Genomic DNA, 21,428 nt, shown 5'->3' with positions numbered 1-21,428 from the left:
TCTCCGCGCCGTCCGCTCGCTGCCTTTAAGTTGCTCAGTGCCGCCACCAGCAGCTTCATTGCTGACCCAGCTCAGTCTGACAGAGAGAGATTCAGCGCAGAGTTCCCGACATGAGCGACAGTGCAGCCGCCGAAACGGCTCCTCCAGCCTCCGCCAGCACCAAACCCAAGGCTCCCAAGAAGAAGAAGGCGGCGGCCCCCAGGAAAAAGCCAGCCGGTCCCGGGTTGGGCGAGCGGATTGTGAAGATTGTCGGGGAGAACAGCGATCGGAAGGGGACGTCTCTGGCCGCTATAAAGAAGGCGCTGCAGAGAAGCGGGATCAATGTGGAGAAGCAGAATGCACAGATCAGGATGGCTACCAAGAGGTGCCTGGCGAAAGGCTCCCTGGTTCTGGTGAAGGGCCAGGGCGTCTCCGGCTCCTTCAAACTCGCAAAGAATCAGGTCAAGGCAAAAGTGGGAAAGAAGGCGAGACCCGCAGCAGCCGCCAAGAAAGCAGCCGTGAAGAAAACAACGGCCAAGAAGGTAGCAGCGAAGAAATCCCCAGCCAAGAAAGCAACAGGAAAGAAAGCGGCCGCCAAGAAGGCAGCAACGCCAAAGAAAGCGGCGAAGAAAGCAGCGCCTCAGAAAAAGACTCCCGTGAAGAAGGTGAAAAAGACCAAGAGCCCCAAGGCCTCAAAACCGGCTCCGAAATCGGTGAGAACGAAGGCGAAGGCCAAAGCGAAAGTGACCAAGAAAGCAGCAAAGAAATGAAGCAGTCGGTGTATCGTGTCACCACCTGAACCCAAAGGCTCTTCTCAGAGCCACCCACATCTCTCCAGGAAAGAGCTGAGCCCGGATCACATGATCCCTGAGATAACAAGGTGTAGAGCTGGCTGGACATAACAGGCCAAGCAGCATCAGAGGAGCAGGAAAGCTGACGTTTCGGACCGAGATCCTTCTTCCTGCTCCTCTGATGCTGCTCGGCTCGCTCTGTCCATCCAACTCTACACCTTCTGTCAGATTGTCCAGCATCTGCAGCTCCGTCTATAAGTCAAATTATCCCTGTCCCGGTTCCGAGTGCAGACAGAGCATAAACTTGAATTGATTCTAGTAACTCAAATATCACATTTCCGAGAGCGGAGACTGAAAATGAGGATGGAATCATGTCGGGAGGGTCACTGGAACTGCATCTGGTTATTTCCTGCCACGGCTTGTAATTCTGCCCAGACACTAATGTCGCATATTGCAGTATAACCCTTCCAGGAATGATATTTTATCTAACTTTGATGCTACGATCTCTGGCGATGTTTTAACGGTTATTCCTTCCATTTGCCTGCGAAATGCATTTCAGGCAGCAATTGCAATTACAAATTAAACATGCCCCGAAAAAAAAAGGGATTCTGTAATTAATCGCTTTGAAGTTGTTTAAATCGGCGGGTTTGATCAGATTGATTAACCACGGTTACCCGGCAGGTTGATCAGTTTGCCTGGGTTGTATTAAACCCCGCGCTTCCCTCCTGACTGGTACATACAGATCAGGCAATGATCCCGTGTCCGGTCCGCGCTGCCTGCAAACTCTTGTTTTTAAAAAATGGGGTTAACAGCGCATGCGTGAGGCTGGCCCGGCCCCCAATGTTGCTTTTTGATGACCAGGCGAGCGCATGCGTGAGGCCCTCCCCCTTCGCTGTCATTGAGGGGCATTTACTCAGTGAGTGGAAGAGGTTTGTTTGAAACAGACCGCAATGGAGAGACCAGCGCCCAGGGAAGCGAGGGAGCAGCAGGCTCCTTCCGGCAGCGTATCGAGATGTGAGTCTGGGACACAGAGGGGGGCTCCGAGACCGGCATTGATTCGGGCTCAGTTCAGGGAGAACCGGGGTCTGTTGGTAAGAGGCCGAGCGGGGCAGGAACTGGTCCCGGAACTTGGAGAGAGAGCGGCCGCGGGGCGGGGAGAGAGAGGCCTTTCTCGGGCTGTGTGTGGGCCTGCTGAGGGAGACACAGCGGCAAGAAGCTGCTGGGGGTCAGTCTTGTAGCTTTTAGACTTCTAAACACTGACAATTCACTGTTTGGCAGCTGTTTCATGCTGTTAGTTGCGAGTTGCCGGGAGCCAGGTGTGGGGGTGGGGCGGCGAATACCCGTCAAGGACGCAGATTGGAGTTAACAGATCACACGTCTCGGGGAAAAAAAACATTTGAAATAGTGGCTGTTGTTCTCTTCAACAGTCAGTGTGTTGGGATCTGGTTACATGAGCTGTGTCACCAGTTCACCCTCTTCAGGTAGCACCTTAGATGGAGCTGTGCAATTACTGTTCAGTTTCTGAATGTCGCCCAGTTGGTATCGAATTTCATATTTTAAAAAAAAACTCAGACAAGGAGCAGTTCGATGTAAGAATTGAGTCAGACTTGTGTTTAAATTGATGCCTTTTAAAGAAAAGACACAACTCTCATGACACAATGTTGTGGTCCAACAGGCTTATATTAAAAATCATAAGCTTTTGGAGTTCTGCTGCTTTGGGAGGTGAAGTTCTAGAAAAGAAACATCCTAATAACTGGTACCTGAATATGTTAATCTGTTTGATATTGTCAAAGTTGGCTGATGTTGATTTACGAGAGATATCTCTTCTGTTTTCCTCCAGGCAAAATACTTGAAACCAGTTGATGCAATATTTCCTTGGTACAAAGCCGAGTGTGTGCAGTTGCTTCCAACTAACAGCAGGCACGTTCCTGTGATCAGAATGGAGAATATCTTTCCCATAGTCAGAGCGGATTGAATCAGACTTACATTGAGCTCAATTTCCGGAGACTTGACCAAGGAAACAACCACCCAATCCCAACTGAGAAAAGGCAAGTTTCTCTTTGTAATGTTTCCATTGCCAATTGACATCCCGCTAGTTCCAATTAACATCATTCATAGTCCATCAACATTCACATCTTTGAAATGTTAACGGGTGACTCTTTGTTGAAAGTACTCAAACAGGAACTGAATCCAATTTACATTTAGGAAATGTACTTTGCCTCAAACTGGACAGAGAGAGACTCCTCCTACCACCCCCTTGATCATGACCCTGTCCTGATCACCAAAACATCATCCCCCAGACCATCCACAACCTCAACCGCTCAGGTAACCTCCTGCCAACAGCCTCCAACCTCATCTTTCCCCAACGCCATGTTAACTGTTTTTGCTTCATTGCAAAATCCACAAACCCGACTGCCCCTGGTGACCCATTGCCTCTGCATGACCCCGCCCCAACAAACTGATCTCCAATTATCTCAACTCCCTTGCCTACACCATCATTCCCCCCGCCCACCCACCCAGATGCAGGAACTCCCACCTGTGTCTGTGACTCCACCCACATCTCCTTCAACTTCTCCCACTCCCTACAGTCAAAGGGGGTGGCCACGGGCACCCGCATGGACCCAAGCTATTCCTGTCTCTTTGTAGGATACGTGGACCAGCCCATCTTTTACAGCTACACTGGCCCCACCCCACCCCGCTTCCTCCATTATATCAATGACTGACTGTATCGATGCTGCCTTGTGCTCCCACAAGGAGCTCAAACAGTTCATTGACTTTACTAACACCTTCCACCCCAACTTTAAGTTCACCTGATACATCTCTCTCCTTCCTGGACCTCTGTTTCCATTTCTGGCAACCACCTGGAAACTGGTATCTAATTCAAGCCAACCAACTCCCACAGCTACCTAGAATACACCTACCCTCCTGCAAGAATGCCGTCCCCCTATTCCCAATTCCTCCACCTCTGCTGCATCTGCTCCCACTCCCGCACATCCCAGATGTCCAAGTTCTTTAAGGACCTCAACTTCTGTTCTCTCCACCCCCCCCCCCCCCCCCCCCCCAAAAAGCAGTGGTCGAGAACGCCCTTGACCACGTCTCCCACGTTTCCTGCAACACATCCCTCACACCCTGACCCCACCACAACCATCCCCAGAGGATCCCCCTCGTTCTCACACACCACCCCACCAACCTCCGGATACAACACATCATCCTCCGACACTTCTGCCATCTACAATCCGACCGCACCACCCAAGACATTTTTCCATCCCCACCCTTCTGCCTTCTGGAGAGATCACTCGCTCTGTGACTCCCTTGTTCATGCCACACTTCCCTCCAACCCCACCACACCTGGCACCTTCCCCTGCAACTGCTGGAAGTGCTACACTTGCCCCCACACCACCTCCCTCACCCCCATCCCAGGCCCCACAATAGCTTTCCATGTTGAGCAGATGGTCACCTGCACATCTGCCAATGTGGTATACTGTATCCATTGTACCTGGTCTGGCTCCCTGTACATTGGGGAAACCAAGCGGTGGCTTGGGGACCGCTTTGCAGAACGCCTCTGCTCGGTTTGCAATGAACAACTGCACCTCCCAGTCGTGAACCATTTTAACTCCCGCTCCCATTCTTTAGACGACATGTTCGTCCTGGCCTCCTGCAGTGGCACAATGATGCCACCCGAAGGTTGCAGGAACAGCAACTCATATTCCGTTTGGGAACTGTGCAGCCCAATGGTATCAATGTGGACTGTACCAGCTTCAAAGTCTCCCCTCCCCCCACTGCATCCCAAAACCAGCCCAGCTCATCCCCTCCCCCCGACTGCATCCCAAAACCAGCCCAGCCTGTCTCTGTCTCCCGAACCTGTTCTTCCCCTCACCCATCACTTCGTCCCACCTCAAGCCGCACCTCCATTTCCCACCCACCACCTCATCCCACCTCCTTGACCTGTCCATCTTTCCTGGATTGACTTATCCCCTCCCTACCTCCCCACCTATACTCTCCTCTCCACCTATCTTCTTTTCTCTCCATCTTCAGTCTGCCTCCACCTCTCTCCCTATTTATTCCAGAACCCTCTCCCCATCCCCCTCTCTGAAGGGTCTAGGCCCGAAACATCAGCTGTTGTGCTCCTGAGATGCTGCTTGGCCTGCTGTGTTCATCCAGCTCCACACTTTATTCTCTTGGATTCTCCAACATCTGCAGTTCCCATTGTCTCTCAAAGACTCAGATAATATCCTTTTGTCATCACATATCACTCCATCAAACTCTGCATTCAAGGCATAAACCTCCTCCACTTCTGCCACCTTCAATCTCACCCCACTCCGAAGGACACTTATTTTTTCCCCTCACCACCCTTTATCTGCCTTCCAGAGGGATTGTTCTCTCTGACTCCCTCGTCCACTCCACACTCCCCACTAGCCCCACCCCCACTTCTCACTGCAACAGCAGGAAGTGCAACACCTGCCGCAACATCTCTCCCCTTATCCCCATCCCAAGAAAACCTTCCACATCAAACAGATGTTCATCTACATGTCCGCTAATGTGGTGCATTGTATCCGCTGTTCCCGATGAGGCCGCCTCCACTTTGGGGAAACCAAACAGAGGCTTGGAGACTGCTCTGTCGAACACCTACGCTCGTATCTTGACAAATGACTGCAACTCCCAGTTGTGAACCACTTCAGTACCCCCTTCCACTCCTTGGACAACATATCCATCCCACGCTGCCTCCAGTGCCACAACATTGCCACCGGAAGACTGCACGAACAGCACCTCAGATTTCGCTTGAGAGCTCTGCAACCCAATGTGGGCTTCAAAATATCTCCACCCCAAACCCATCCAGCAGGTCCCTGCCTCTTTGACCTGTCCATCTTTTCTCTCACCAATCTGCTCCTCCCACTTCACTGACCAACACACACCCACACCTCTGGCCAACTAGTATCATCCCTACCTCCCTGACCACTCCACCTTCCCTCAACTGACCAATCCACATCCAAACTCCCTCTCTACACTTACCTTTACTGGCTCCAGCCCTGCCTCCTTGAACTGTCCATCTTCTCTCCACCTATCTGGTCCTTATCCACCTTTCATTATCATCTCCTCACTTCTCTCTCTTTATTGCAGAGTCCCTTTCTCTTCACCCATTTCTAACAGTCCCAAAATGTCAGCTTTCCTGTTCCTCTGCCTGACCTGCTTTGTTCATCGAGCTCTACACCTTGTTACCCCCTCTAAGAAATATATCATGTTGCCTAGTTTCAACAACCACGTGTGACAAGTGTTACTGGCAAGTAGCAAATCACTACTGAGCACATGCAGACACACACACAAAGCTGCTGACTGATTCAGATTGAGTCCCAAATATGCTCATTGTATCAATACATAACATACAAAGACTAACAACAATGTATACCCATATACACTACAGGTAACAAGTGGATACATACAAAATGTTTACGGCTTTTTTTATATAAGCAGAGGAGGTGTCTACAGGACAGAAAAAAGACCTTTGAGCCCATCAGGTTGATCGTAGACAAAAACAAGCACCTGACAATTCTGATCCCATTCAGCCAGCATTCCATTTCAATAAGTGTGCCATGGCAGTATAAGATTTGACAACCCCAACTTCATCATAACGTGATCCTCAACATGTTCACCTTCAGGAATAGAAACCATATTTCCCATCTGGCTTGCAAAATTTCTTTTTGGGTCGGGGGCGGGGTGGCGTCGGTGGGGAAGCATGGAAGTGAATTTGGCAACTAGGTTAAACAGTTTTGTGTCACTTGCCCCTCCAAAGGAAATTACATAAAAAAGCAGGAAAACAGAATGCTGTTTCTTCACATTAATGATGTAATCTCCATTTAAAGCAATGAAGAATGATCCACTTAACTAAATCTCTTGTAATTGTCAATTTTTTTGGCAAAGAGTTTGACCATGTTCAATAAGTTTAAATCTTCTCCACTGTAAGACAGAAAATACAAGTCCTTTTGCTTTCTTCATCCCCACAACAGCACATCATAAGAGTATTGCTGCTGCCGTGCACCGTCACACCACAGAGCAGGGTTATGTAATATTCATGAGAATAATGAAGTGAATTAGCCAATACCCTTCCCTGTAGAAGGGATATCGTGGTCATTCAGCTGAATACAGTTGATTTGTTCGTTGCCCTTTTCCTTTAGACTCGAAGAAAGGAATGCCACATCTGTCTATTCCACAGCATTACTCACAGAATTATGTTACGAATGCAGTCAGAAAAGCTGATGTTATCCTGATGAACAGCCCTTGATAACTTCTCCCAGTTAGACTCTGCACTGTTGGAGTTACAAAACCTTTTGCTTCGACACAATCCATTGCACAAAACAAATAGATGGAGCAATAACTGACAGGTACAGGTTGATAACTGCACTCATACATTCTTAAAGCAGAAACTGATCGGCATGGACTGACAACTAAATTCACAGATTCACAAAGCAGCAGCTGGCATGTACCGATTGATAACCATGCTTAGATATTCACGTAGCAGAAACATACAGAGAAAGAGTCACATCTGTACCTGTATTTGTGTGGTACAAACATGTGTACAGATTTCTAACTCCACTCATTAACACATAGAGCAGAAACTGACAAGGAGAAATTGTTATTTACATTTCTATACCGTAACTGGCAAGTCCAAATTGCTAAGCACATTCATAGCACACTCACTCCCTGATAGGGAAAGTTTGATGAATGCCCTGAAATAGTCATGTAGCAGAGACTACCAGTTGCAGACTAACAACTGCACACTCGGATACAGAGCTGAAACGGACAGGGACTGACCGGTAAATAGACTCAGATGCTCACATGGTAGTTACTGACAGAACTTTTGATAACACATCTATCATATCCACACAAAAACTGACAGGAACAGATTAATAATAAATCTCCCGATTTCACATTGTTTACACTGACGGGTACAGTTTGATAACTAATCATACATTTTCTCAGCAGAATCTGACAAGTACAGATCGATAACTAAACTCAGATTGACAAGCAAATCCAAACAGGTATATAAATGACAACGACACTCACACATTGATCATTAGAAAGCCAAGGTGTAGGTGCACAACTACCCTCATTCACATGGCAGTAATGGAGAGCTACAGCTTGGTAACTACAGTCACGCACCTTCAGTACAGTAACTGTCAGAGGCAGGCTGATGACACTGTCACATTCATATGACAGAAACTAACATGTACTGATAATAACTAAACCCATATGGATATAGCAGAAACTGACAGACTGATAATTACACTCTCATTATCACTGCAGAAACTGAGATTTATAACTGCACTGTCACATTCACATAACAGAAACTGAGTGTACACATTTGATGACCATAATCACACTTCGTATTGCAATATGTGACAGGGATGGGATGATCCTTCCCTCGAAATATTACAAGAAAGCAAGAAAACAATGTCATTTGTTCAAATTATCAACACAGCTTCCCACAAAATCCTGATATCCTGAAAATCTACAAAAACTTGTTTGGGTCCTGTCGATTTAGCCACTTTGTATTTTTACTCTTGCTGCCTCTAACAACTCCTGTTAATGTCATGCAGACTATTTTCAAGACATCCATATTTATTTCCCCAAGTTCCCTGGCCTCCCCAAGGACAGGATGATAACTAAACTGATATTCAAGAAAAAGAAACAGTTGGGGAGAGAACACTAATTACTCACATTCACAAACGTGAAACTGACAAGCGCAGATGAATAACTGCACTCAGATTTACAGAGCAAAGTTGATGGTGGCAGCATAACTGCTCTCACTTCTCTGAGCAGAATCTGATGGTGTATGTTCATAACAGAACCCCCTCATTCACCTTGCAGAAACTGACAGGTATAGATTAATAACTGCACTCTCAGATTGACAGAGCAGAAACTGACAGGAACAATTTGATAAATAAACTCTCAGCAGAAACTGACAGGTACAGATCAGCTCTCTAGTGACATTGTAAACCAAGAAAAATTGGTACAAATTAATAACTGCATAGTAATAATAATTATATTATTAATAATATAATTAATAAATAAATTAACCATTTAAATTAATAATACAAATTAATAACTAATTAAACACTGAAAAGCACACTCAATTACAGAACAGAAACTGACAATGTAGATATCAGTCTGATATTCATATTCACTTGTTTGAAAATGACAAGTACGATTGGATGAATATGGTTGCATTTTTACAAGCAGAAACATTCAGAATTATGTTAACAATTGTACCCACACGTTCAAAGCTCGGAACTTGCAGGTAAAGATGAAAAACCAAGCTCACCTGTTGACATAGCAGAAACTGAGAAGCAAAGATTGAAGCCTACTCTCCTACATTCAGATAGCAGAAAACAACTGACACAGATGGATAAGTATACTCACCTTGCAGAAACTGACACAAACATTCCCACATCACACACAATCAGGTAAGAACTGACAACAACATTCTCATATTCACAAAGGGGAAAGAAAACCACGGTCAAGTACAGTTTGACTTCTCAAATAAACACAGGGCAGAATCTCATCGGTCCCTGCCAGTCTCTGCTGTGTGAATACATAAGTAATTTAACAAAGGCTCAGATTGTGTGAGACATGAATAGATAAACAAAAACTCATATCCACAGACACACTCGCATTGTGTAATCCCATTCGTGGATCTGGACACTTAGTGTCTGCACTTCACTCAATTGGTATGGAATTAACAAAAAGAAAAATCACAAGACAAAGAAGCAGCTCAGAGCAAGAGTATCATCAAACACCTAATTCTGTTCAGATTCCTGACTTGAAATGAAATATTGTCATGATTATTAACTGAACATTGCATTGATCAATGAAATATTATCAAAGTTGGCTGATGGTGATTTACAGGAGGGCTCTCTTCTGTCTCCCTCCAGCCTAATACTTGAGTGACTAAGAGAAAGTAATATTCCCTTGGCACAAAGCCAAGTGTGACTAGCTGCATCTAACAAACAGAAGGTATGTTACAGCTGTCAGAGCAGAGAACATCCTTTCCGCAGTCACAAAGCAGATTGAGTCAGACACACGTTGAGGTCAATTTCCAGTGAGATTTGTTCAAACAACACTGAGGAAATACAAGTTTTGTTTGTTTTTTTCAACATTCACAATGCACACCTGCCCAGTTTGAACAAATTTCAGCATTTAAAGTTTTTGGCAAAGATCTGCAGCTCGGTTAGTGGATAATGTTGACTTGCTTGTTGAACTGGCTTGCTTTTTCTTTTCCATACAGTACAACACCGTGCTCAGTGGCATCATCAGTGGAGCCTCCAATGAGTCAATGTCATTCCACTCTTGAGTTGAATTTATACTGTTATGGTCCATTATGGTGAGTACTGTCATTTCTGGTTTTGATCTGAGTTTTCGTATATGGGGAACGATTCTATGTGCTTGTTGATTGAAGACTGGTTGGAAAACCATGCCTCTAGGAATTCCTGTGTGTGTCTGTGTTTGGCTTGGGCTACCATGGTTACTTTGTCCCCATATTGACCTGTTGGCCTTTATTGTCTGAGTATGTGATACATTCAGACAACGAAGGCCATCAGTTGAACTGGGACAAAGTAACCAAATAAAACCAAAGAACTGAGGATGCTGTAAATCAGGAGCAAAAAGCAAAGTCTGCAGCTCAGCCGTAACTGGTTCCGAGGACACATCACTGAACCCGAAAGGCGAACTGTTTTTCCCTTCACTGATGCTGCCAGACCTGCTGAGCTTATCCAGCACCTTTTTGTTTTTGTTGGATAAAGAAACCGTAGCAGCCTAAGCCTAACAAACATGTACAGGAATTCCTAGATGGTTCTCCACACAAACACAGAATTGGATCCCATGTATGACCCTATGTATAAACCCATACAAATGAAAACTGAAATAGCAGTACTCAGCATAACAGGCCTGACAGTGTAAATTCCAAGCAGACGAGAATAATGTTGCATCATCAGAGGCTCCACTGATGATGTCACCTAGCATGGTGGCAAAACGTGTGAACAAAAACAAGCCAGCTCGATGACCAAGTCAATAATGTCACATTTTGCCATTCATAGCCTGTTGGCGTTTACGTCATTTTTTTGACGATGGAGAGACTGAACACTCATCCAAAATATACACTCAGGAGCTGAATCTATTCTGCATTAAATCATTCGAATAACAGCTACCACATAACAAATTGCACCCTCACAGAGAATGTTACTGGCTGCCAAAGTTCAGCCACATTGACAAATAGAAACTGACAAGCGTGTGTTGCTACCTCTGCTCGATCATTCACCCTGTAGAAACAGGCAAAAACAGATTGACGCTCGCATATTGATGTACAGTTTGCTAAAAACATTCTCAAATTCGTATTATGAAAACTGATATGTACAAATTAATATCTATGCTCACATATCAAACTACCAGGACCTGAATGATAACTACACTTGCGTATCCACATCGTAGCAACAGAGAAGATCAGATTGTTAATAACACTCCAGTTTCACAGTGTAACTTCACAGGTCCAATTTTATAACTGCGTTCAAATGAACAGTTTTTCTTTTAAATTCTGAGGTGCAGTGTGATAACTTCACTCCAATTTTCACAAACAGATTCTCACAGGTTCACTTTGATTACTAACTTCACATATCCATACAGCAGAAACTGACAGGATCAGCTTGGTAATAACCCTCCCACTATCACACAGCATGAACTGACAGGTACAGTTTGATAACTACGTCCGTATCAACAGCGCAGAATCTGACACCTATGTATTGATGATGACTCGTACGGTAAAGGGCATTGTGCACTGCCTCAGAATTGACATGCTGATAATGGGGCACTTGCTCACCCTGATAGAGGTGCAGGCTTGATATTAGGGCAGTGCTGCACTGCGAGCAGGTCAGTATGAAGGGAGTGCCGCACTGTCAGTGGACCAATATTAGGGGAGTACCACGCTGTCGGAGGGTCACTATTAATGGAGTGCTGCACTTGTGGTGAGTGAGCACTGAGGCAGTGTAGCACTGTCAGGGTCTGTAATGAGAGAGTGCTCCATTTTCAGAGGTTTAGTTCAGAGGATGTGCTCTCTCCCTATTTATTCCAGAACCCCCACCCCATCCCCCCTGTCTGATGAAGGGTCTCGGCCCGAAACGTCAGCTTTTGTGCCCCTGAGATGCTGCTTGGCCTGCTGTGTTCATCCAGCCTCACATTTTGTTATGTCTATTTCTGAGGGAGTGCTGCATTGTCAAGTTTGACACTGAGGGAGTATCACACAATCAGAGGTCCAATATTAAGGAAATAATGCACTGTTGGAGGGTTGATATAAAGGGAGGGCTGCACTGTCAGAGGGTTAGTGATGTGGGAATGCTGAAATATCACAGAATCAGTCCTGAGAAGATGCTGCACCCACAGAGAGTTAGTACTGAAGGAGTGCTATAACGTCAGAAGATTGATATGACGGGGCACTGTCAAAGGATCAGTAGCGCAGTACTGTCAGAAGTCCAATATTGAAGGAGTGCTACACTGTTGGAGGGCCAATATTGAGTGTGTCCAACACTCAGAGGAGCATTTTTTTTTGGAGCTGTGCACTGTCAGAAGTTCAGTTGTAACGGAGTGCCACACTGGTAGCGGGTTAATATTAAGGGAGTGCTGCTTTGTCAGAAGGTTAAAGATGAGAGAGAGCTTCTCTTTGAGGGGGTGAGTATGAAGGGGAACCGCCCGTCAGGGGATCAATATTAATGTTGAGTCAGTACAGAGGGAGTGCTGCACTGCACTGTCGGGTGGAGGGGTGTGGCGGTGGGATCAATGAGAAGCATGTTGCTGCACTATCGAGGAGTCAGTGATGACAGAATGCTGCACTGCCAGAAGATCAGTAGTGTAGGAAAACTGCATTGTCAGAGTGTCTCCATCGAGGAATTGCCACTCTCTTGGATGACCAATATTCAGGGAATGTGCACTGTCACAGGGTCAATCTTAGGGGCGTGCAGAGCCAGTACTGAGGGAATCCTGCGTTGTCACAGTGTCATCATTGAGGGAGTGTTGCACTGTTGAAGGGCCAATATTAAGAGCGTGCTGTGCTTTCAGAAGGTCGATATTAAAGGAGCATTGCACTATCAGAGGGACCACACTGAGGGAGTGCAGCTGCTGCGAAGATCACTACAAAGGATATGGCAGACTTTGAGAGGCCCATTTTGTGGGGGTTGATGAACTGAGGTTCTGTCCCGTGAGATGGTTCATTCAATCCACATTGAGAGATTGGTGCACAAACAAACAAGCACCGTCAGACAACAAAAACCAAAAGAACTGTGGATGCTGTAAATTAGTAACAAAAACAAAGTTGCTGGTAAAGCTCAGCGGGCCCAGCAGCATCTGTGCAGAGAAAAACAGAGCTAACATTTTGGGCTGGGGAACTTCCTCAGAACAGTTCTGAGGAAGGAAACGTTAATTCTGTTTTCGCCTCCACAGATGCCAGACCTGCTGAGCTTTTCCAGCACTGCCAGACAACCGACCCTCTGATTATGAGGCACTCCCTCAGTACTGACCCTCCATCAGTGCGTACTCTCTGATGATTGATTCTCTGACAGTGTATCTCTGCCACACTATTAACCCTCCAACATCCTGGTATTCTCTCAGCAATAACACTGAGAATGCCACGGTCCCTTACCATCGACACTGACCATGGAACACCCCTTCAATTGTAACACTTCAGCAGTGCAGCATACACTCATCATTGCCTCTCTGATAACGCAGTCTGCCGTCATATTGACCCTTTCACAGTGCAGGACACACTAATATTGAACATCTAAAAGTACAGCTTTCTCTCAGTGCTGACCCCCCTCACTGCAGCACCTGCTCAGTGCAACCCTACTCCATGCAGCACTTTCTCATTGCTGTCTTCCCTCAGTGCAGACTCCCCCCGCCTCTCAGTGCAGGACTCCCTCAGTGCTGAGCCCACTCTCTGCAGCACACAATCAGTGCTCACCCACTTAGAGCTGACGCCCCCTCATTTCACCACTCGCTGAATATCTGATAGTGCGTCACTCCCTTTATACGAACGTTCGGACGGAGCAGCACTACGTTAGAACTGACCCTCCAATAAGACAGTGTCAGAGAGATATGCTCCCATCAAATTGACCCTCTGAGAGTGGAGCATTTACTTCATATTGCCCCTCTCACAGTGCAGCACTCTCTTAATGTTGAATTTGTGACACTGCACAACTCCATTAAAATTAACCCGAGCACTCCATTAATATTTGCCCTCTGACAGTGCAGGTCATCCTCAGTCCATACTCTCTGACAGTGCAGCACTCCCCTAAATACTGTCAGAGGGTCAATACTGAGAGAATGCTGCACTGTCAGACATTCATTATTAAAGGTATGCCACACTGGGAGTGGGTCAGTGTCAATGAATTCTGCACCACGATAGGGTCAACAATGAGGAAGATCAATGTAACAGGGTCAGACCTGAATAAGTGCCTCACCATGAGAGGGACAGGACTGAGGTCTTCGAGCACTGTCAGAGTGTCAGATCTGCGGGCCTACATAATTGTCAGAGGGTCAATCCTGAGCTGTTGCCTCCTTGTCACGGGGTCAGAATTGAGACAGTGCTACAGGATTGGAGTGTCAGTGCTGTGTTAGAGCAACACTCTGAGGGTCAGTACTGAGGAAAGCTTCATTATGAATGGGTCAGTTCTGAGGCTGTGCTACTTTGTCAGAGGGCCATACTAATGCAGTGCCTCATTGTAATGGGATAAGAATTGAGGGAGCAGTAGTACTGAGGAAGTGCTGAACGTCCTCATGTTTAAATTGTCAAAACAAAGAGAGGGTCAGTTCTGAGTTGGTACCTTGTTGCCAGATGGTTAGTTCTGAGGGAGTCGCTAAACCGTCGGAGAGTCAGGACTGAGGGAGTGCTGGCCGTCTCTCAGTGCTGTAATTCCTCAGCACTGACCCTCTGGCACACTCTAACTGTTGACCCTCTGAGATGGCAGTTTCCCTCAGTAATGACTCCCCTCAGTGTGGCACTCCCTCAGTGCTGACCCCACTCTGTCTAGCGTACCATTAACATTCACCCTCTGACAGTGCAGTCCTCTGTGATGACTGACAGTTCTGACAGTGCAGTAGTCCATCAGTAATGACCCTCTGACAGTGCAGCACTCCTTAAAAATTGGCCTCCTGACAGTGTGGATCTCACTCAGTGATGACACTGACAATGCAGCACTCCCTCAGCACTTACTCTGCAACACTTCTACACAGGCTCATCATTGACCCTCTGACACTATAGCAGCCACTTAATATTGAGCCTCAATGCTGGAGCACTGTGTAGATTGACCTCCTGACAGTGAAGCTATCCGTTCATACTGACCCTCTGAGAGGGTAGCTTTCTCTCAGTCCTGACCCTTCAGTAGTGCAGCTTGACTTACCACTTATCCATCGCCACTTTACGCTATGCTGCCCCCCCATCAACATTAACTTTCTGAAACTGTAGCACTCCCTTAATATTAACCCCCTGACAGTGCAGAATTCCTTTATTATTGACCCTTCTACAGCATAGCACACCCTTATTATTGATGCTCTGACAGTGCGGTACTCCCTGAAAATTGGCTTTCCTTCATTGCTGCACTCGCTCAGTGCAGCACTCCCGCTGTGCTGACCTCCCCAAAGCTGACCCACTACAGTACAGCACTCCCTCAGTGCTGACCCACCACTGAGTGCTACTCCAATCTGTGCAACATGCCCCCAGTTCTGACCCCATTGAGTGCAGCATTCCCTTAGTGCTCAGCCCTCCCATCTCAGTGCTGACCCTCCCTCAGTTCTGCCCTCCCTCAGTGTTGACCACCCCCACAGTGCTGACTCCACCACCCCCTCGAGAGCAGCATCCCCTCAGTGCAGCACCCTTTCTGTAGAATCCCCTCAATGTTGACCCGCACCTCAGAGCAGCGCTCGCTCACTGCAGCACTCCATCTGTGCTGACATCCCTCTGTGCTGATCCATTGTCAGTGCTGACCCCACACTGTGCAGCACTCCCTTCAGTGCTGAAACCCCTCAGTGCAGCATTCCCTGAGTGCTGAGTCCGTCAGTGCTGAACCTCACTAACTGCAGCACTCCCTCAGCGCAGCACCGCTACTGCAGCATTCCCTCAGTGCTGCACTCCCTCCGCGCAGCACCCCTACTGCAGCACTCCTGGCTGAAGGAATGCTTCACTGAGGGAGTATTGCAGTCAGTGGGGTTCAGCACTGAGGGACTCAGATCACCACGGCAGATGTGGGAATTTATATTCAATAAATATCTGGAGTTAACAATCTAATGATGACAGTGAATCCATTGCCGATTGTCAGAAAAACCCATCTGGTTCACTCATGCCCCTTAGGGAAGGAAATTGCCATCCTCACCTGGTCTTGCCAACTTGTGACTCCAAACCCACAGCAATGTGGTTGATTCTTAACTGCCCTCTGGGTAATTAAGTATGGGCCATAAATGGGCTAATGACACCCTCGTCCCGTGAATGAATCAAGAAAAAAAAATATTGATATGCACAGAGATCTGGGTGTGCAGGCCCACAGATCACTGAAGGTGTCAGTACAGGCAGGTAAGGTCGTAAAAAAGGTATATGACATGCTTACCTTCATTGGACAGGGCATTGAGTATAACAAAGGTCAAGTTATGCTGCAGCTTTAGAGAAATTTAACCAGGCCACACTTGGAATATTGTACACAGTTCTGGTCACCACACTACCAGAAGGGTTTGAATGCTTTTGAGAGGGTACAGAAAGGGTTTACCAGGATGTTGCTTCGTGTCGAGTATTTTAGCTATGAAGAAAAGTTGGATAGACTGGGTTTGATTTCACTGGAATGCAGGAGGTTGAGGGCTAAATAAACAGATTTTTATAAGACTGTGAATAGCATGACTACTGTGGTAAACTGAGGCTTTTTCCCAGGGTGGAGATGTCAATTACTGGGGGCCACAGGTTGAATGTGAAGGGGAAGCGGGTGGGGAAGTGTAAAAGCCAAAGGACCAGTTCCTGTGCTACATTACTATTTGGTCTTTGTTCTCTTCTTCTCTTTATTCTAGGATTGAAACACTGAAAAACTGCAGCTCCATGAGTTTGCTCAATATTTCTTCCATGGAGGGAGTGTGAATACCTTTTCCACAGGAGGAGAGAGACGGAGAGATATTTGAGATTGAGAAACAGCAGTAGTGATGGGTTCTGTCATTAGGGAAAATGATTAACACTGAAGCAGCATTGCAGGGGAGAAAGGAATCGGATGATCTGGTTGTTCCATGTGGGATCTTGCTCTGTGTCATTTGCTACCGTGCCATCTTAGTAAGCAGTGAGTCTTCTAATCAGAGAACTCATTTGTTTTGTAAATTTTTCAAAAGGATCTGGTCTGAAAACCCAACTTCCCGCTGACATGTTTAATATTTCAATGTTGCTGAGAGAGGAAATCCCTGGGACCTTGTTGTGCCATCTCTCTGCAGATTTTCTAGTCCTGTCTGTATTCTCCCAGGGAATTGTTCCTCACTCAGAAGATCTGAAGAGAGTCAGAGAGTTTGGGACAAAGTAATCTTTGAGCAAGTGCATCCTCTCAGAAGGGCACACAGTCCTGAGGCCTATTCGACAGGCTGTGCTCCCTGGGGCCCAAATGAGTTTCGTCTCTTTATTCCCCCAAAGTTTGATTTTTGTCTGTTGGACCCTGGTTTTTTTTTAAAGGGGCCTCTGGATCACTAGGTCCTGTCAGATTGTGGCGTCATTTTAAAACAGGATTGCAGCCTGGGGTTAAAAAAACCAAGGTCTTGGAATTTGGCACAAACTCGTTCACCCCAACCGTCCACAGTGAGTGTCTGACAGACAGGACTCCCCAAAGAGGGAATTAAAACCCGAAATGACAAACTGTCTCTTAAAGACTTGCCATAATTTCAGGGTAATAATGTCAGAAATTTAAAATTGACATTGGGAGTGTGAGAGAGAGAGAGAGAGACTTGAAAAAGGGAGAGGGGCAGTAGAAAGAGAGGGAGAGAAAATGAGAAAGAGAGAGAGGTGCATTTGAGATGATCAAATATCAGTCATGTCAGTGACAGTAGGAATTGCTGATGCTGAAGTGAGACAGATTACCTGGTCTTTTGCCTGGGGAAGTTGGAAATTCAGGCTTGAAATGGCTGCAATGAGTGCAGGACAGGAAGAGAGATGGACAATGACAGACAGAAGCCGAAAGAGAGAGCCATATCTAGGAATCACACTGACGGCATAAAAATCCTCAGAGCGAGGACCTCAGCAAATATCCCCATAGTCTGGTCACTTCTGTGTATGTTGGGGGTTTTCGGGTCAGAGAATTTTAGAGGCAACGGTGGGATCAATGTTCAACATTTCAAACTGCACTGATAACAATAACAAAGCTTAAAAAAAGTCAAAGAAAACAAGGAATGATCAAGCTTTCTGCACTAGAATTAACATGTCAATGTTGAGGGAGATTCAACAAGGAACCTGTCCTGACATTAACATCTCAAAGGGATAGAGAGCTCTCTGTTGGGGAGGAGACAATAAAGCCCTCACTGAGAATAAATCTGGAGACGAATGCATCAGATTCATTTATAAATCCTGTTTTCCCTTTCTGTATCGAGGGAGTGAGCAGCTGTCCCTCTGTGCGCGTGTGTGTGCGAGTGTGTGTGGTGAAGGCGGGGGAACAGAGAGAGAGATTGAGGGGCCGAGAGACAGAGAGAGACAGAGGCAGAAACAGAGAGAAAGAGGGCAAGAGAGTGGGAGGGAGAGACAGAGAGAGGCGTTTGAGTTGAGTTTGTTTCTGGAGCTACAGCAAGCAGTTAACATGTAAGCAGCATCGCAAAGGATAACGGAATCAGACTATTGGGCTGGCAGCTGTTATCTTGTTGGAGTGGGATCTTGCTTTGCCACAATTGCTGTAATGCCATTGCTGCAGGAAGGGAGTGTTCTACTGAGCAACTTTGTGGGGTTTGTGACGTTTTTGAAAGGACTGTATTCAAAATACAAATTGTTACTGATATGTTGCTGAGTGATTGTCGGTGTCCTGTTGAGACTGGAATTGTTGGGAACTTGCTGTGCCATCTCTCCCAAAGATTCACAATGCCCTTAAATGTCTCACTTGCATTTCCACAATTCTGCCCTCAAAGCCACTCCCCGCAACAAAAATAAGGACAGAATCCCCCTGGCCCCCTCATACCGTCCGACCAACATTCACAACCAGTGCACCACCCTCTGTCCGTGCCAGAATCTGCAATCTGACCCCACCACCAAAGAGATATTTCCCCATCTGCCTTTCATAGGGACCACTCACTGCACGACCCTCTCGTCCACTTCACACTCCCCACCAACCCCAACACACCCAACACCTTTCCCTCCAACCGCGGAAGGTGCTACACCTGCCCCTACACCTCCCCTCTCTCCTCTATCCAAGGCCCCAGACAAACTTTCCATTCTCTGACAGGGGTTTACCAGTACATCCTCCAAACTGGTCTACTGGATCCGTACCCCCGATGTGACCAGTGAGACCAAGCGCAGACTCTGTGGCCAATTCATGGAGCGTCTGTGCTCTGTACACTATCATCAACAACACCTTCCAGTTGCCAACCATTTTAACTCCCCCTCCCACTCTCCTGGTGTCATGTCCATCTCAGGCCTCCTCCAGTACCACAGTGACACCACACACAAACTGGAGGAACAACACCTCAAATTCCACGTCGGGACTCCACAGCCCAATGGCCTCAAAGTAGAATTCACTAGTTGTAAATCTCCCCACCCCTGTCCAACCCTCCCTCTCATCCCTACCCCCTTGACCTGACACAACCTGTCCATCTTCGTTCGCATCTATCTGTCCTTCCTTTCGCTCTGACACAATCCCCACTGCCCCCTACCTGCATTCACCTAACACGATCCCACATACCTTCCCCAGCCCAACCCCTTCTCCCTCTATTTCCCAGCTCCTTTCACCCTTCCCAGTCCTGGTGGGGGGCTGTCAACCTGAAATGTTGACATTCCTACTTCTCTGATGCTGCCGGACCCGCTGTGTTCCTCCTGCCCCACCCTGTATTGATTCTGTCTCCAGCATCTGCTGTTCATTCTGTCTCCTTTAACTAATCCTGTCTTGTTCCTCCCATGGGAATTGTTGTTCACTCAGAAGATCCAAAGAGAGAGAGAGAGTGACTTTGGGACAGGGTGATCTTTGCACAAGAGCATCCTCCAAGAGGGGGGCCATAGCTCTGAGGCCTGAGGCCTGTACAACAGGCAACACTCCATGGTGGCCATGTGAGCTGTTTATGGTTATTACCCCGAGGTTTGTTCTCTTTGTGAGTCCCTGCTTGTTTTTTTTTTATATGGGCCACTGGTTAACAGGGTCCTGTTGGATTGTGGCCTTGTCATTTTAAAACGGGTTTGAAGCCTGAAAGTAACTGGGACCTTGGGATTTGACATTAACACACAAACCTGCAGCTATGACAGACAGGAGTCCCCCAGAAGAGAAAATTAAAACCCTAAATATGAAACTCTCCTGAAAGACTTGTTCATGTCAGAGTAATGTGCGATGTTTGTGGGGTAGGACAATATAACTTGGGAATGACATAAGCAAGAGCACAGTTTGGCCATTTTAATCCAGTTCACTGAGTATCTAGGAGGAGGGTCTTTCTCTCCCTCTCTCCTGTCTAGAATCCTCACCAGCTTTCTTTTGGCTTTTAAACAATTAAAACATCCCACAGGTTGAAGGGCTGAACGGTCTTCCCCTGCTCCTATTTTCTATGTTTCTATGTCCAATGCATGACTCATTTTCATGTCATACGCTCACAACCAAACAAGGAAAAGGAGCGGACCCAGCACCAATCTCTGTAGCACACCACTGGTCACAGGTCTCCAATCTGAAATGAAACATTCCACCACCTCCCTCTGTCTTTGACCTTCAAGCCAGATCTGTATCCAAATGGCTAGTTCCTGCTATATTCCACATCATCTCACCTCACTAACCAGTCTACCATGCAGGACCTTGTCGAATGCCTTACTGAACTCCATGTAGATCACACCAACTGCTCTGCCTTCATCAATCCTCTTTGTTACTTCTTCAAAACACTCAATCAAGTTAGTGAGATGCGATTTCCATGGACAAAGCCATACTGACCAACCCGAATCAGTCCTGGCCTTTCCAAATACATCCAAATCATGTCCCTCAGGGTTTCCTCCAACATCGTGCCCACCACTGATATCAGGCTCGCTCCTTCTATAGATCCCTGGCTTTCCTTTACCATGTTTCTTCAATAGTGAGACAATTTCAGCCAAACTCTGTGGCATCGATGATTTAAACATATCACTCTTTATTTCTCCAAGATTTCTAGATTCCATATCCTTCTCCACAATAAAAAACTGAAGCAAACTACTCATTTCGTACTTACCCCCCCCCCCCAGCGATTCCACACGTAAGTTGATCTTTAATGAGCTGTATTCTCTCCCTCGTTACTTTATTATCCTTATGTACTTGTAGAATCCCTTTGGATTCTCCTTACTCTCATTTGGCAAAGCTATCCCACGTCACCTCTGTGCCCTCCTGCTTTCCTCCTTACGTATAGTTCTGGTGGCTTTATACTCTCCTCGGGATTCACTTGATCCCTGCTGTCTGTGTTTGACGTATGTATCCT

General features: G+C 46.6%; 1 protein-coding gene across 2 annotated transcripts; it reads left to right on the top strand.

Moving 5' to 3' along the window:
* The first annotated feature begins 110 nt into the window (after positions 1–110).
* Positions 111–21,182, top strand: LOC132206934 (histone H1-like). Of its 2 annotated transcripts, none has more exons than XM_059642045.1 (3): positions 111–692; positions 2,611–2,818; positions 16,851–21,182. In XM_059642045.1, the coding sequence occupies exons 1-2, from the start codon at positions 111–113 to the stop codon at positions 2,743–2,745; spliced, it is 717 nt and encodes a 238-aa protein (XP_059498028.1). In that variant the 3' UTR covers positions 2,746–2,818; positions 16,851–21,182. The 2 variants fall into 2 exon arrangements, with proteins under 2 accessions (XP_059498028.1, XP_059498029.1); XM_059642046.1 differs by lacking the exon at positions 16,851–21,182 and adding an exon at positions 10,051–10,267.
* The last annotated feature ends 246 nt before the right edge of the window (positions 21,183–21,428 follow it).

The sequence above is a fragment of the Stegostoma tigrinum genome, chromosome 44 (assembly GCF_030684315.1).
Source record: "Stegostoma tigrinum isolate sSteTig4 chromosome 44, sSteTig4.hap1, whole genome shotgun sequence".
In the NCBI taxonomy this organism is placed as follows: domain Eukaryota; kingdom Metazoa; phylum Chordata; class Chondrichthyes; order Orectolobiformes; family Stegostomatidae; genus Stegostoma; species Stegostoma tigrinum.
The sequence above is the reverse complement of the archived record's forward strand: the minus strand, read 5'-3'. Positions and strand labels throughout refer to the sequence as shown.

Coding starts and splice junctions, on each gene's coding strand:
- LOC132206934 (XM_059642045.1), top strand. CDS start 111: ATGAGCGACAGTGCAGCCGCCGAAACGGCTCCTCCAGCCTCCGCCAGC. Junction 693..2,610: donor CAAAACCGGCTCCGAAATCG/GTGAGAACGAAG, acceptor GTTTTCCTCCAG/GCAAAATACTTGAAACCAGT.